Source organism: Ailuropoda melanoleuca, chromosome 15, assembly GCF_002007445.2.
Source record: "Ailuropoda melanoleuca isolate Jingjing chromosome 15, ASM200744v2, whole genome shotgun sequence".
Taxonomy (NCBI): domain Eukaryota; kingdom Metazoa; phylum Chordata; class Mammalia; order Carnivora; family Ursidae; genus Ailuropoda; species Ailuropoda melanoleuca.
This window is the reverse complement of record NC_048232.1, coordinates 29,000,319-29,016,723: the sequence shown is the minus strand read 5'-3', so window position 1 is coordinate 29,016,723 and position 16,405 is coordinate 29,000,319. Positions and strand designations below refer to the sequence as shown.

Here is a 16,405-nt window from a genome sequence, read left to right as displayed (position 1 = left end):
GTTGACCGACCAGGTTACTTTCAAAGATTTTCCTCAATTGAAGCTCCAAGTAGGGCGAATTCATCAGTAGGAGCTCCTTCAGTTAGCACACTCATCCCCACACAAGTTTTCCCCATTGTTAATGTTAGAATTGGTTTTCACCTGTAAACTTGGAACCTGATTTTCAATGTGTCCCTATGCGTTCCCTTCAAATTTCTAAAATTATTTCTTATTCCTGATTGTCTGGACACTCTTCTTTATTGGATGACCATAGACTCTACCATTCATATCCGGGTATAGTTTGGGGAATGAAAGGGGTGCTATTAATAATTATGCTTGGACAACAAACTCTGGCTATCTTGGGCATACTGGCACACAGAGTCTCCCTGCTTATTTAAAAGCAATCTGGTGTGGATTGTGCCAGAGTTTGCCAGTCAGTGGCCAACACCAAGAAAAAATTGGTCTTAGGTATACTTGCATTCTTCCAATGCAGGCATCCATCCTCTGTTCTAACTACACAGGCTCCTCTGATGCTTATTGCACTTGGAAAATGATTCATAAATGAACACATATTAAACTATTTGCCCATAAAAGTTTATACTGTTTAAGGTTGTTCTCACTGTCAGATTGAAAAGCCTTCAAGTAATCACGGGGTGATTTGTGGCTTACTGAACGGGGTAATATTGAGAGAGTAAGTCCCAAGACTGCTCAAAGTGCAAGACAAAGACAGCTCTCCACTCCTGAAGTCAAAATCAATTTACTCACTCCCCATCCTGTATTTCATAATCATGGGATTAAATACAATCTGCTAGATCTAAAGGTCAGTAATCAAACTGTGATCCCACTGTTTAAAAGAGATAATCAAGTTCCTAAGAACCTTTAGTTTCTTTTGTGCCTCACTAAATATTAGTGGTTCCTTTCATTTATGTAAGCCTATCCTTTAATTATACATAGAAGTAGGGATTAAAGGCCGATTGAAAGGAACCTACTATCCAATAAAGTCTTTGCCCGTGAGCAACATTGAAACTTCACTTTGGAAAACAGTAGGTGAATAAAGATCCCTTCCTTCCTTCCTTCCTTCCTTCCTTCCTTCCTTCCTTCCTTCCTTCCTTCCCTCCCTCCCTTCCTTTTCTTTCTTTTTCTTCCTTTTAGAGTTATTTTTTTTTTATTTTAGAGAAAGAGAGGTGCGGTAAGCAGAGAGGGAGTGGGAGAGAGAAACCCAAGCAGAACTGGCACTGAGTGCAGAGCCCAACATGGGGCTCAATCTCATGATCCTGAGATCAGGACCTGAGCTGAAACCAAGAGTTGGATGCTTAACCCAACTGTGCCTCCTGGGCGCCCTAAATAGAGATATATTTCAAGGGACATACAGTAGTATGGTGACAAAACTAAAGACCAACTTTTAATTATCAGATGTAATGACTTAGGAGATGGAAGAAGACAACTTATAATTGGGAGACAGTATAGGTACAATATAATTTGTTTGAAAGTTAAGGTACCAATAGATACCCTGTCACGATATGATCTAGCAATGTGATTTATACTATCTCTATTTACTAGGACTTCCTGTTCAGCATGGTAAGACAGACCAATCCTTCTTTATTTTTAAGCAGTCATAAATTTTATAGTTAGCTAACTATCCATTAATAGTTATATGAAATCACAGGTAGAGCCATACTCCTGCTCAATTACTGCTTTTCTCAGATAACATTTTTTTTTTTAATTTCTCTTTTTTTCAAGGCTCATGAATTCTGTACATAAATTGTTACACTTCAGTTTAGCAAAATGTTCTAACTTGGTCCCAAGGGAGCAAAAGGACCTCTTTATTCATTTATCAAATATTAGCTGAGCCCCTGTTATGTGTCCTGGAACAGTGTTTGACATTGGGATTAGATGATTCAACTGCCCTTGAACTAATTTAGTTTAGGGTTGTACAGATCTAAACCTCATAATATTTGCCTCCTCAAATCACACACAGAGAAGAAAATTCTGGCAAATGCAGTGCAAATCAGGCATAGATCAATAATGCTTTATCTTTGAACTTCAGTCTCCCATGTCGAGACCAGGCCACTTCTGATTAATTGTGAATAGTGTTGTAACCAAGAATCCAAGATTCTTTAAATCCAAGAATGTTGAGGTCTATGTCAGCTTTACTGCTGGGATATTAATACAGAGACATCATTTAGCCTCATCCATTAAGTGGGAAAAATCATGTTCATTTCTTCGAGGTCTTTAGAGATTAGCTAACCAACAGATTTGATTTTGCTGGTGAGCAATATGCAAAACTTTCCATAGGTACAATTATTTTATTTTCTCTTATTTAAAATTGGCAGCCTAATGAGCATCTCAGCTTCTAATCTCCCCCAAGTGAAACTCTACTTCTCAGTTTCACAAATTTTATTCGAACTCTATTCCCAACAGGGTGCTGCAGCTAGCTGCCCAGGTGGCAGGGCACAACAATTTCTGTTAACAGGATGGCAGCTTGCCAGCAGCATATTCTCAATTACTGGGTTTCAGTATGATGTTGGGTGGTACAAGTTTCAATCCTCTTATCAAAAAAATGTGTCCAGCCATTCTCATAATGAATGTTTCCCTTCTCTCTGAAATGTTCCTTCTCCAGCCCTCATCTCCACCTACTAAAAAAAGGGAAGAGAAACAGACACCGTATTCTTATGGATGGAATTTTTCCTCCTAACTCTGCTCCCCATAAATGGACCTCCAGATTAATTTAACAAAAGCAGATCCCCGACTCACACTATTTTTCCCGAAAACTTTCCAAAAAACCCATCTTTCATGGTATCGATTTCTTTGTCTTCACCACCTACCTCATAGACTCAAGTCAAGCAAACTATCACAGAAAACAGTATTGGCTTTAGCTGATCCCTTTCCAAAAGTTAAATGTTTTGGGCCCCACGAAGCCCTGTAGGGTGAGCGGCTGTCTCGATTTGCTTGGGACTGAAGGAGCTCCCGGGACAATCCTGGGCAAAACGGACCTTTGGGTGTGGCTCTGGGGAAGTAGAATGTAGGGCCGAAAAGGAGTCCAGACCCAGGTTCCCTAAGGTCCACCCAGCCTTCTCTCACGGGAGAATATTACAGCTCGCCGGGCCCGGCGGCACTGGCGCTCACCCCAACGCTCCCTTGGCAGGAAAGGAAACTGAGGCTCGGCGAAGGCCTGGCCGAGTCCGACGCCCCGCCCTCCGCGACTCTCCCCCAGGCCCCGCTCCCGCCCCACTCCTTTGTCCAGGCCGCGGTCTTCCTGCCTCCTCCTCTGCCTCCGCCGCCAACTCCTCGCCTCCGGCGCGGCTGACGCGGCCCGGGAGGAATGCGTTTCCGGAGGGAGAGCGCGGCCGTGGCGGCCAGAGAAGAGGATCGGCCGCGCCGAGGAGGCGGTGCCGCGGGGGTCGTTTCCTGCCGGGAGGCGGTGCCGGGCCGCCGAGTCTCCTCCTCCCACCCCCCAGGAGGAGGAGCCGCCGCCGCCCGCCGCGCCCGAGACCCGGGAGGCCCAGGCCCCGCGTGTCGGGGGCGGGGGACGTTGGGGCCGGGTGGGCCGCCGGGGCCGCGGCGTGGGTGGGGGCGGAATCCTGCCCTGGGGCGGGAGAGGAAGTGCGGGCCGGCGGCCGCGCTCCCGGCGTCTCCCGCGGCCCTTCCTGCCCTTCCCAGGCGCGGGCGTCCCGAGGGCGCGGAGCCGGCCCTGCGCCGTTGCGAGTGGGAGGGTCGCCGGCCTGGGCGCTGTCACGTCGGGGCGGGGGTCGGCGGAGGACCCGGGCCAGTGACCGGCCCCCCCGGACACCTGCCATTCATAGCGAGCCTTGCCCGACTCGTGGCCTGGGCTGGGTTGAGCGAACTGACCCCGCGCGGCGCCCGGGTTTCCGTCCGCGGCTCCGGGCTCCGGCGCGTGCAGGTGAGAAGGCGAGGGGCGGCCTCCCTGGGACTCGACGCTTTAGGACTTTGAAGGATCCTTGACGGTTTCCCTTTGTTTCCATTCCTGTCGCCGGCTGCTTTTCCTTTGAGCGGCGTTGAGTTTAGTAATTCGCTTCCAACATCCAGAAGTTGGGCCTGTGGCCTGGGGTGAATTGTGGGGTGGGCCCCAACAAAAGTTGGCACCGTGGAGCCGCTAGGAAAAGAAGGCGCGGTGTTGGCATCTATATAATATATAGATTTTTCCACTTAATGTTTATGAGGGCCGCACTTGAGTGTGGGATCCCTCAGCGTGAGAGTCCCGGGCGCTCCGCAAGATCAGTGCCTGCTCCTGGTTGCCTTCTTACTACGTGTCAGTTCTTGTGCTTCCTAACAAGTGGTAGTTTAAGAATACCAGTATTTTATGCCTAAGTCATTTTTATTTCACCGAATTTGTGCTTTGGAGTCAAAATCTAGCACTAGTAAATTACTCTCTTTAGGCTTCCATTTCCGCATCTGTAAAATGGGAACAATACCCACACTAATAATAAAAGAAGCTATTATAGTAACGACAGTGTGGGCCCTGCTTAGCTCTAGGCACTTTATTTGTATTTTTTCATTTTATTCTGGAACCAATACAGTGAGGTAGGTGCCATTTTTATCCCCATTTTACAAATGAAGAAACCGAGGCACAGGGAGCATAAGTAATTTGGCTGTGGTCATCCAGCCAGTGAGTGGAGAACGCATGGGGTCTAGCACCGGAGCCCATGTTTGAACCACAGGTAACCTTTCCTAACTACAATATACTTGTGAAAATTAAACGTAACACATAAAGCAGTTTAGAGTCGAGTAGATGCTCAAAAAATATGGCTCCTTTTCATCCCTTCTTGATATATTAAAAAGATTTTTTAAAAAAATTTCAGGATGTAATTGGTAACATCATTAGCAACGTTTCCTTGGATCACATTCCACATAGATATTCATGTGGGTAGAATTACTGGGTTGTTATTTTTTGTTGTTCTGATGGTACGAAAATAATGTGAAATGAATTTTGGTTAGGCATCTTTCTTAACCTACAGCCTTTAGGTTGTATTAATAGACCACTTTTAGAAATGATTAAGAAATTTTAGATGAAAGTTAACCTATTCTCCAATTGTGGATATATGGGTCCAGAAGGGGATAGGACTTACTTAAGAGTTCCACTACAGTGTTTATATTTTTAAATAATTTTAGTTCATTGATCAATATTAAATGAGTGACGGGAAATAATGAAGTGATACATAGAAAACAGAACAAATCAGTATTTTGGGGACAGGTCTCTGAGGAAAAAACCATTCATTTATCCTAAAATTCAGTATAAAATGGAAGATGTTATTAGAATGTTAGCTAAAAAGACAGGGGATGTGGTTAATACTTCTGTAAATAGAAAGCAAATCAACTCCAAATTAAGGCATTGGTGTTGACTTCACAGACCTAAAATGTAAAGTTTTTGTAATGTTGACTTTTTTTAAAAGAATGCTAAATTCCATATTATTTTGTTATTATAATACCCTCTACAATCCGTGCATGAAAAAGTATAGAATCAACAATATTGAAAATTGCCAGATTTAGTAATTTTAACAATCACGTGGCTTTTTTCTTAACTTTCTGGCAGTATAATTAAAATCTGGCCCAAATTTCCATCACCGAATGAATATGGAATTCTATATTGTTATTGGTAAACTAACTCCAGGAGCTTCTCTGGGGACATCTGGTCACTTTGTAATAGAATTAATCAGTTTAATGTGCTAGTTTTAATGGAATGCTTGCCACATAATAGCTTTATTTTTCGGCTTCTTGCCAAATAAATTGTGGCTTACAACCAGGGGGGAGTAACAGAATCGTCTACCTCAGGAAAATATTTTTCTTTAATATTCGGTTAGTGCACTGGTCTGCTCTTAACTGCACTGCTGGAATGATGCGATGAAACATCTCCCTCCTGCTCAAAGTTGCAGAACTTCTGAGTTCTGAGATTTTCAGTTTCTGAATGTGTAACAAGCTGAATGTATCTGAGGATTTATATGGCCTCTTGTTAAATTTTAGAAGATTTCCCCGCTCTGCATGGAAAGTTAGGATGTGTCAGGTTGTGGGTAGATTCCTAAAGGATTGTATTGTGCAGATATGTAAATATCTCTTGTTGTAGTAGCAGATCTAACTTTGGTTATATAGTGTGAGATTTTTGTCCTTTTTTGTTGTAGTGGGAATCTTGGGGAAGGGGGATGGGTTGACAGGAATAAGAGTAAGGAAGAGTGCATTAGTCTTCAGGATTCTGAAATAGTAGCAGTATCTATAGATAGAGAAAGCTGAAAAAAATACTACGGTATGTATTTGGGTTAAAGGGGGTGCAGTCCACAAAACCCAGAACATTAGCAACCTTAGAATATTTCAGTGGGTAGGTGAAAAAAATGTGGTATCTCTTCCTCAGGAGCGGTGTGCAAAAGGAGCCAAACTGTACTCTTAAATTTCTCTTCTTCTCAGAGATGGCTAGTTGTAAGACTTACAGAGTTATGTTTATAAAATAATATAGACTGGGTTTTTGGAAGTCAGCTACTTTTAAAATTTAGTTTTGGTTTGTGGCCTTTGATGGTAAGGTTAACTATAGTTAGCAATATGCTAAGTTGTTTATACCATCTTGAAATATATGTATGTGAGAAAAAAGAAATGGATTCGAATATCCATACTACATACCTAAGTAAGCCCATGCACACACCCATATAGATAGATATGTATGTATGTTTTACTTACTGGACTAGTGTCATTGCACAGTCTCCAAAGTGCAGGTTTCTGGACCCCCGGGGATGTATAAAATGACTCATTAGAGTATAGGAAGAAAATATTAGGCTTAATATTATATATACATATATGTATACGTATACATATATATTTTTTAACCTTATTTAAAGTTTAAAATTTTTATTTTTAATATCTTACTATATTGCTATGGAAGTACATGTATTTTAGTTTATAAATAAATACGTATTTTGGGTATATGTTAGCTCAAAAATATTTTCAGCAATAAAAGTGGGTGATCAAAAAGCTTTGGAGATCATTGGCATAGGGGATGCTTTGGGTGTGGATACAAGCACTGCTGTATTCAGGAGGGAGAATTGATGAGACCTGGTGTCTAAAATAAGAGGTGAAAGAAACCCAGAGTGACACAGGCTTCTGGTTAGGTGGTGTCACTTCCCAGGGCAGGCAGTATGATCACAAGGGGGTGTTACGGGGGTGGTACTGATTGACTGGAGGGAGAGGAAATGATGAATTTATAACGCCGAGTGTTTTTAAAAGTGACATTGGTAGAGATGTCTAAGAGCTCAATTGAATACACAGATTAGGAGTTCAGAACAAGAAGTCTGGTTGGTAGATTCTGGAAGTCTAGTCTGTAAGTGCGAGTTGAAGCTATGGGCTGCCTCTGAAAACACCAGAGGAGAGTCTTCAGGGCGAAGAGGGGCCAGGCAGAAAGCCTGGGAACACTTATAAACAGTCTAGGGCTGGGTGGAGGAAAAGGAATCCAGGAAAGCATTTCCTGCCGCGTTTCGTCTCTGAGTTCCTAACTCCTTTGTGTGACAGTTTAGTGAGTGTCTTGGGTCTTTGGGAGATTTTCCTGTGATTGACATGTTTGAGGTAAAGACAAAAAGACTTACTAGTCATTTTAGACTCGTCACTAGAAGAGCAGTTTGATGTAATAAAGGCTTTGTGATTGGGAGGTGGTAGACCTGGGTTTCAGTATAAGCTGTGCCACTGAATTCCTCTGTGACCTTTGCTGGAATACTTCACCTTCCAGGGCTTTGGCTTCTGCAGCTACACCATCAAGAAGTGGTCTGTATGTTTCCCTCGTTCTGTCATTCTGTGAATTGAAGGATAGCTACCGCTCAACCCAGGCAGTGTGGAGTGCCCCTCTTCTCCCGCCAGCAACCATTTTCTTGTATCATCACCAGAGAGGACAGGTGCTGTGCCAAATTACTGCTTTAAGAAAACCTGTCAGTGTTGACCAGCCAAATCTATAATTGAGAGCTCTTTGTCAGATGTAACTCTGTTGTGTGTTACATTTTCTCCGTCAGTGTGTTGAGTGCCAGTTACTGAAAAATGCTGTGCTCAGTAGTTGTAGGTCAAACAGCTGACATGGACTTTGCTGTTGAGTAGGTTGTCTAGTTAGGACAAGTTGTGTTTAATCTAGGGAAACAACAGATACCGAGGAATATTTTACACAATGTACCATACCAGGTAATTTTCTGTAGTAGATTTTGAGAAAAAGATCAGCATTGGCATAAGTCGTTTTAGAATGCTTTATAAAGGAGCTTGGAGTGGTATGAACAAAGATACAGCTGATAGATGGGTGACCTTTTCCAAGGACAGTATAAGTAGAAGGCAGAATTCAGTCTAATTTAACAAATATTGTTTGACTACTCTGCATGTGTGTGTGTGCACCTGTGTGCGCATGTGTGTATGTGTGCGTGTGTGTACGAGTATCTGTTGAAAGCCTGGATTTTGTCTTCCCTCTAATCTGGTGTGGTTCGCAGACATGAGTACAATTAGTTATGGTAGAAGTTTGAATTAAAACAATATTATTGAGCATCACTGAAACCGAAGGTTTGTCATTTACTATGCTGGACACTTAAGAATATGTTTTAGGACCATAAAGAAAGGAGTAGTTAATTCTCATTATTGTGGTTGGTGAGGAGATGAAGAGCCAGGGAAGGCCAAAAAAAAAAGAGAAAGAAGAAGGAAAGTTAGCATTTTATTTTGCTGTAGGGAATGTAGTTTAAGTGGATGAGGAAAGTATTTACATGAAAAATTTATTGGGAACGTACCATTTGAAGTGTGGAAGTCACATTTCAGTGTGTAAATGTTTACTGAGTGAATATATGATTAAACTTTCTTACTCTTTGTGAAACTTGGAATAGTAATTTATTGGCTCTCCAATATTTTATAGTTAACATATGATTTCTTTCATATTATGATTGCAGTGCTTCTCAGAAGGGGTCATGGTAGCTCATATTTGATTGTTGAAGGAGGAGGGTGTAGTTTGAAAAAGTACATTCGTTATATTAGGGAAAAAACCAAAAAACACAATAGGGAATGGATTTGTACTTGTTAAAGGAGCATGGGTTTAGAATGATTGAAAACCGTTTAAGTAGTCACTCAGGTTCTTATGTTCGGAAGCCTGTGACTAGTGAATGAGTCAGAGAGCAGGCAGAAAATTTGGTAATTAAGTAAAATGTGATCTACAGATCACCATGAAAATGTGTTGCTAAGAGCTTTTACATTGATGATCATATTTTTTACCTTTGCAGCAGTTCTGAGGTAGATATTATTTCCAGTTTAGTGCTGAGTCCAATGAGAAATTTATTTCTCCCTATGTTTAGTTTTTAAAACATTTGTTACATATTTAAAATAAACGTAGCGTTGTGCTTGTCCCACTCCACTGCAGGGCAGAGAGGAGCTGTGGCAAAAGGTATGGTCCAAAGTTATTAAACTTTTGATCAGGTAAGAATTTTGGAGTGATCCACCTAAAAGTAGATAAAATCACACAATTTGGGAACATTATTTACAATTCTCCTTAATTAAAATAATGTAGAACAGATGTTGTTTTCAAGTGCTTATTGATACCGTTACCGGGGTGGTTAACATTTTTTGCTAGCTTCATTTACAGTTATCTTTGTAAACTTGCCCCAAAATAAAATTTCTCAAACGAAACTGTTACTGACCTACTCTTTTCTCCTTTCAGGGAAGGGCAAAATCTATAACCGTAGCAGGTGTAGAAAAGGAACAGCTCACTAGGCTGGTTTGAAAAATATCAGTTGCTAGATAATGTCCAGCGGAAGGAGGAGCTTGGAAGAATTGATCTCAGGCAACTTTCCATGCTCATTTTGGATCAGCCTTTAAAATATTATGGCTTGATAGTTTTGTTTCAAGTGTCTTCTGCTTGTATTTTAAGTCTGTCCTTCTTCAGACTTGAGTTTATTAATGCCCCCTTGTCTATCTTTTTAGTTTAATGCTCTTTTTTTTTTTTTAACTGTGTTAGCAGTTTATTATAAAAGGATGTAATTCATGAACAGCCAAATGGAGAAGGTGCATGGGCAGCCACTGGAAGTGCCACTCTCCCTGAATCTCCACAATTCACCAAGCTAAGAGCTCCCAATTCATTCTTTCTTTCTTTCTTTCTTTCTTTCTTTCTTTCTTTCTTTCTCTCTCTCTCTCTCTTTCTCTTTCTTTCTTTCTTTCTTTCTTTCTTTCTTTTCTTTTCTTTTCTTTTCTTTTCTTTTCTTTTCTTTTCTTTTCTTTTCTTTTTTCTTTTCTTTCATTTCCACATAGGCTCTTCCTTTTGAGGGATGGTGGTGGTATACCAGTAACCTGTTTACTAGATCACTGTTGGCTCCATCATGTTTCTAATTGGCCTGAATTATTTTGAATTCCGTGTGGTTTTTCTCAAGCATGCTCTTTGTGTCGTGTTGATCCTGTTCCTTGTATTTACGAGTTCTGTAAAGGATTTCAACTTATATTTCCTCCCTGAGTTCTGTATTCTTTTCTTCTAGTTTTGTGGTCTTACTATTTTTGGCTGATCACTATGAGACCTATTTGAGATTTACTAAATTTCTTCAAGAGCATAATGAATTCATTTAGATTCCCTCCTATTTTCAGAGAGGATTCTTCACTTCCTTTCACTTTTTCTACTGTAGAAGTTTTTCCTGATTAAGTTCCGTGCCCTCCCCCGCCCCCACCAACCGATTTATCTTTGAGGCTTTTTATGTGCCAACGTGTAGTATATCCATTCTTTATTTTTCCTGTGCACTTCTGGGCTGGGTGGTGGGCGACGGTGATTGATCTTCCATATTCACACTTCCTTGGAGAAGGTGGGCAGACCAGTTCCTAGTGATGAATTCTGCTTCAGTCTGTTATTATCATTTTCTTAAAGTATTTAGCCCTGTTAAGAGCTGTTCTCAGGATTCAAATTGTTTTGTGAGCCTGTAGCTTTGGAGCAGCCTAACCTTTGCTGTTGGAGCTCTTGTTTCAGGTGGATGTCACCATTGGGGAAGAAAGAGTCGGTGCTCATAAAAAGCACATTTTCTTCTTCTGGGCAAGAGTAGTGAATTGTAGAAAGGTTTCTAGTTCAGACTACTGTTCTATTTATCCACAGTAGGTGGAAAAGGACTTCTAGTGAAGTGTTAGTTGTATCTTTTCCTTGAAGTACTTAGCCTCTTCTCTCTTATTCCCTCTTGTTTTTTCTTTCTTCTTCATCGTTTCTGCTAAGTTTTTGTTAATCATTAATTCTGCCTTTTTATTTGGGTCATAAACACCTTCCTGGTCACCAGCACATACCTCTTCCTGCCAGAGAGAGGGAAATAAAATGTTGAGTTTTGATTGTTCTTCCTGTAGGGGATAGATGCTCTTGCCCCAGAGGAGTGCATCCCCACTCTTACCCTCAAATTTGATGGAATAGAGATCAGTGGGATTTCTGAGCACCTTGCATTTGGGCTGCCCTCTGTACAGGGAGAAGTGGGAGGAGCTGCATGTAAATTCTCTGAGGCTTTCAGTTTGGCTCTGTGTTGTTTTTATACTCTGTATCAATTTTTAAATATTATTCTTTTACAGGACTATTTTTTTTCCCTTTTAAAAGCAGATACGGAAAATAATGATGGTGGGACAGCCTTGGGATGAATACAGCTTTATTATATTTTTTAGGAGAGATTTATGATATACCTCAATGTAGCTATCCTAATCTTTTCTATTAAGGTGAAAAGATTTTAAAATGTTATGACATGAGAAAGGAAGCAAATTCTATTCTCTGAAAGAGAGTATTTGAAAGTTAAAAACCCTTAAACTTTCTTATTAGAAACCTACTTCTACTGAAAGCTTGAGCTTTTGAATCAGGCCTAGGTTTATATCCCAGCTTTGTCACTTCGTCTGGCTTTGTCTGCATAGTAGATTTGCAATAAATATTTGATGACTTGAATTTAATTAGTTGTGTTGGAAAAAAATGCACCCTTTTGCAAGAATTTGATAGGAAGAAGTTTTTTGTGGATAACTTTTTTTGTGGCTTTTTGGTACCTTATTTTAAAACTTGAAATAAATGTAACTCACTACATTTTTAAAAATAATTTTCCTCTGAAATATAATCGTTCAATTTCTACACATACAGTACTTAAAAAGTTTCTAAAGATTTTATCTGTAAATGTAAAAGGAAATGCCACATGAATTACTCGTGACAGTGTTAAAAATATTAAATAAGTGTGTGTTTAGAATTTGAATAGGACATAAAAGCACACTTTGTGAATAAAGGTGAGTTTAGAGTGGAGATTAAAATAATTATGTACAGTTTTTGACAATGGGAACAATGCACACAACAGGCTGTTAACCACTAAAATGAAATTGTTTGGAGGAGGTGCTTAAGATGATTTATTGTTTAAGGAATGAATTGTGACCCTTTAGATAAACTTGAATATGGTAAAATGCCTCTGTAGAAATCGAGGCACAAAACCTGTGGGTACACTCATGAAATTTGCCAATTAAATTAACTTTGGTTGTCCTCCATTCAATTTGAAGGACTAAGAAATAAACTCACAGAACATTGTTGATCCTTTCCACTACTATGCTCTGATTCTGTTCTCACACTGGAAGGATGTTCTTTTTTTTTAAATAGTGACTTGAGTAGGCCTTCAAAAATTATAGTTTAATGAAGCACAGACCAGGTGATAGCTTGTACGCAGTTCAGATGGTCTGATTTCCATTCCACCTCTGTGACCCTGGAGAGGTTATTTTACCTCTCTGTGGTTTGGTTTCCTCATCTCTAAACCAAAGACAATATCATTCCCAACCATGTAGAGGTACTTGGGGGGGATAGCTGTTATTATTTTTATCATTATTGTCATTGTAGTCATTTGAAAGTGTTGAAATAAAAATGAGATAACTTTTTATTACAGATTACCCTAAATCCTCAAAACTCAGCATATTGTGTTGTTCTTGTCTGTGTCTGCTCTATCCCTACTCTGGCTCTTCAACTATATCAATCTTCCTCTTTTCTCGTAGTCTTCAGTGGGCAGCAGTCCATGGATGAAATCCCACCGGTACACAGTATTGAGATTCACGTTTCTAGTAGTGAGATATTTTTTTAGGGAAGTTTCCTTTCTTTTAGCCTCTCCTGGGTTTACTTTCCCTAGACAGAAGAAGCCTCCAGTCATTCTCCCGTATTTCTATTTCTATTAGGTATGTTATCTCCCACCCTGATCTTTTTTTAAGGTGGTCTGTGATACTCATGTTCGGAAATAACTATATTTTGTCTAATGTAGTAATATAAAACACTGAGATTTTGCTGTTCTTATTTTACAGATAAATGGTTAGGAATCCAATTGTTAGAAAGCACATTAAGTAGAATAACCCTACTTAGATATGGAACCTAAAATAAGCCTCTAATTATATTATTAATATAATTGGTATCTAATATGCTAACCTTATTGTTCTACTATTGTATTCTTGTATCCAAATAAGTGTCTGAGTGGCTATAACAAGCATTACTCTTGTTTACAGTCGTTTTATTTCTAACCCTTATCCTTTCTTCTATATCTTGGTTCTCCCCTAACGTGGATCAATCCAAAATTTCTGGTTATGATGATGACTGAAAAAAAGCAAAACCTTCAAACTAAGTTACTTCAGAAATTTGCATCCCGCATTCTGGCCCCAAGTTGGTGCGCTTAACTCTGTGCTTACATGTTACTGTTCAGTGCTGGGCACGGCACCTGCTAGCCCTCCTTCAGCTTACTGGTTTTGTTTTTGTTGTTGTTTCTTGGATACCTCAGAATATTTTCAGTTACTTTTATCTTCAGTTTCTTTATTAAGTAGTAAGGTACTGTGCTCGATAGAGAGAGAACACCAAGCAGTGACTTCTAGGGGAGATGACAGTTCATAAGGACAAGTCAGCTTCACACATCTCTAGTAGATGGGTAGGAGCTACTCGTAGCTTAAATACTAAATTTTTACAACAAAGACTGTTCATATCTGATTTAGTATATGTATCTGACTTCAATCACCGCCCCAGTTCTCGCTGTCATTGGGGGTCTTCAAGAGTACATGCAGGTGATACCTCTCACGCTCTGGTCTAGCAGTTTCCCTTGACTTTTTCCACTCCGGTGGCCTTCGAGCATTGTATTAGAAACCTCATCTGTCCTTCTCACCTCCTCCTGGTGTCTCTGATTCCAGCCACTGCTGCTGGGAACAGTTTAGTGATTGACTCACTGCTGGCTGACTGCATCTTGCCTCAGGTTCCTCCCGGGACCGCTCTGGTGTGCCTGTGGGGCGAGAAGCTGCTGCAGCCTTCTGGGCGGACGCACCACGGTTCTTAGAAGTGTGGGGGAAGTGAATGCCCCTCAGGGCCGACTTTCATCTGTGGGTGGACTGGAATTAATCAATGTACTTCTCCACATTAACCCTCCTCTGGACAGACTTTCTGTACACTTCTCAAAACTTCTCAGCCAGGTCAAGCTCCCAGGCACCCACATGGCAAATAAGTCTCCTCCTGAATTGGCCGATTTGGTTCACTCTCTTTGGCATCTGTGTCTTTCCCTGGGATCACCTTTGTATAAAAATCACCTACAGTCCTGTTTTTGTCTCAGCCTCTGCTTTCTGAAGGAACTCTGACTCAAACAATTGCCCGTAGCTATTATCCTGGCTTAGAACTTTTACCCAAGACTACCTGTGTGTGAAATGTTAAACCTGTCCTTCTTTCTGGCTCTCTTCCCTCCCCTGTGTACATGAGCCCCTTTTCTCTCATTTACCTCTTGTGATCTCTAGTCCTTTGACTTTGTCCTCTTCTTTGTTGTGAACTGTTGGTCAGCATAGCCAGTGCCTCCTCCCCGCCTACCCGTGCTTGCCAGGGAAACCAATGCATGGATTCAGTGATTTCCAGTGGGAGTCTGAGGACCCATGGGAGGTAGTCTCAGTGATTTGAGCCACAGGAATTGGTAAAAAAAAAGTTGTGCTTTTGTGCTAAGATTTACGGGAATAAGCAACCAACATCTGGATTATCTGGTCAACTACCTTGTAACAGAGTCATTATTATTTTGGTGCCGAGTTTTATTTGTATGTGTAAATTAATCTTGGTTCATAATGTATAAGAGCCAGGACAATGAAGCATTTTATGTCTAGCTTTAAGTTGGCTGTATATACCTAGATGAATTAAAAATTGGTATTACTAGGGTGTCTATAGTAACTTTCCTATTTAAAGATAGTCTGCACATTAATTCTGAGAAACTCTTCTTTCCTGGGCTTCTGAGTAATGTCAGAGAAAATGTCATGCAGTTTCATGTAGTTCAGCAAAAATTTCTGAGCATTGACTTTGTGCCAGGTGGTTCTGGTACTTGCTATTGCTGAATTAGACACACCGAGGCCCTGTCTTCTTGGGGCCTGGAACCCATCAGGAAAGATGGGTATGAGCAGGTCGTTGGGAGGGAGAGGAGTGGACGTGCCCTGAGGGCTCCTGATACCCTTCCCCCTGGAGCTCCTCCTCCTCCTCTCCCAGCAGTTGTCCTTGCTCCCCCTTTCAGAGCAAACCTAGGCTGTCTGGCCCTGCGCTGACTGACAGACTCACCTCTCTTCAGGCTCACACTGGAGCCTGATGCTGGATGTTGTCCTCTCTGCCCCAAGGACGCCGGGCTCCATCAGTTCCTCTCTCCTGGGTCTTCACCTCGTCAGCTCCCCTCTTTTCCTGAGTATTCTTTCCCTCACGGCCTCCTGTTTTCGTAGTTTCATTTGCGCCTCTGTGCCAGCTGCTCTGGGGTAATCCATCATCTCTAACCCTGACTTATCTCCTGACATCAAGACCTGTGTCTTACCTTCCATAGGTAGCCTCCCGGCAAGTCCCTCAGGCGTCTCGCCTTACACAGTTCTAAAACAAAGGCATTATTTGCTCCTCTGACGTCATTCTCCTTCTGCCTTCCTTGTTTGAAAGTGGTGATTCCTTTTCCAAGCAACCGTCAGATCCCCACTGTGTTGAGATCCCCACTGTGTTGTCTTTTCCTCGTGGTCCACGTTGCTACTGGGTGCCTTCGGGTGTTCGCTGAGCCCAGCAGTGAAAGCCGCGCTTGTCGTGTAGCTCTTACCTTGACCTTCATCCTCTGCCTCCCGCATTTTCTGCCATGTATGTATCTGCCCCATTTCCCCCCCAGTTCCCCTGCTATATATAGAATAGAATCTAAACCCTTTGAGCATGGAGGGCCTGGAAGGCTCTCTGTAACCCAGCCAGCTCCTCCTGCCTCGCTGGTCTTGGTTTCTATTTTTCCCATCTTATAATTTAAGCCTCAGAAATGCTTAAGTACGTTAAGATTCTTTTTGGCCTTTACGATTTTAAGATTTTTTAAAATTTATTTTAAGATTATAATATAATTTTTACTTATTGTAGAAAATTACAGGGACAAAATAATCGTTTGTCCCACAGCCCAGATTTAACTACAAATAACATATATACGTATATATGTTATATATATTTTATATATATATA

General features: G+C 41.2%; 1 protein-coding gene across 2 annotated transcripts in view; it reads left to right on the top strand.

Annotated features, from left to right (window-relative positions):
* Positions 1 to 3,286: 3,286 nt before the first annotated feature.
* The window catches only part of ITGB1 (integrin subunit beta 1), a 43,127-nt gene continuing 30,008 nt past the window's right edge, over positions 3,287 to 16,405 (top strand). Inside the window, exons 1-2 of one of the 2 annotated variants that reach the window (XM_034643423.1) lie at positions 3,840 to 3,844; positions 6,213 to 6,217. Coding sequence is in view for 1 of the 2 variants with exons in the window: in XM_034643422.1 (XP_034499313.1) it covers positions 3,302 to 3,880 (579 nt within the window). In the remaining variant the exon portion in view is untranslated. Of the gene's footprint in view, positions 3,881 to 6,212; positions 6,218 to 16,405 lie in introns of both variants that reach the window. The other variant, XM_034643422.1, reaches the window with a different exon arrangement.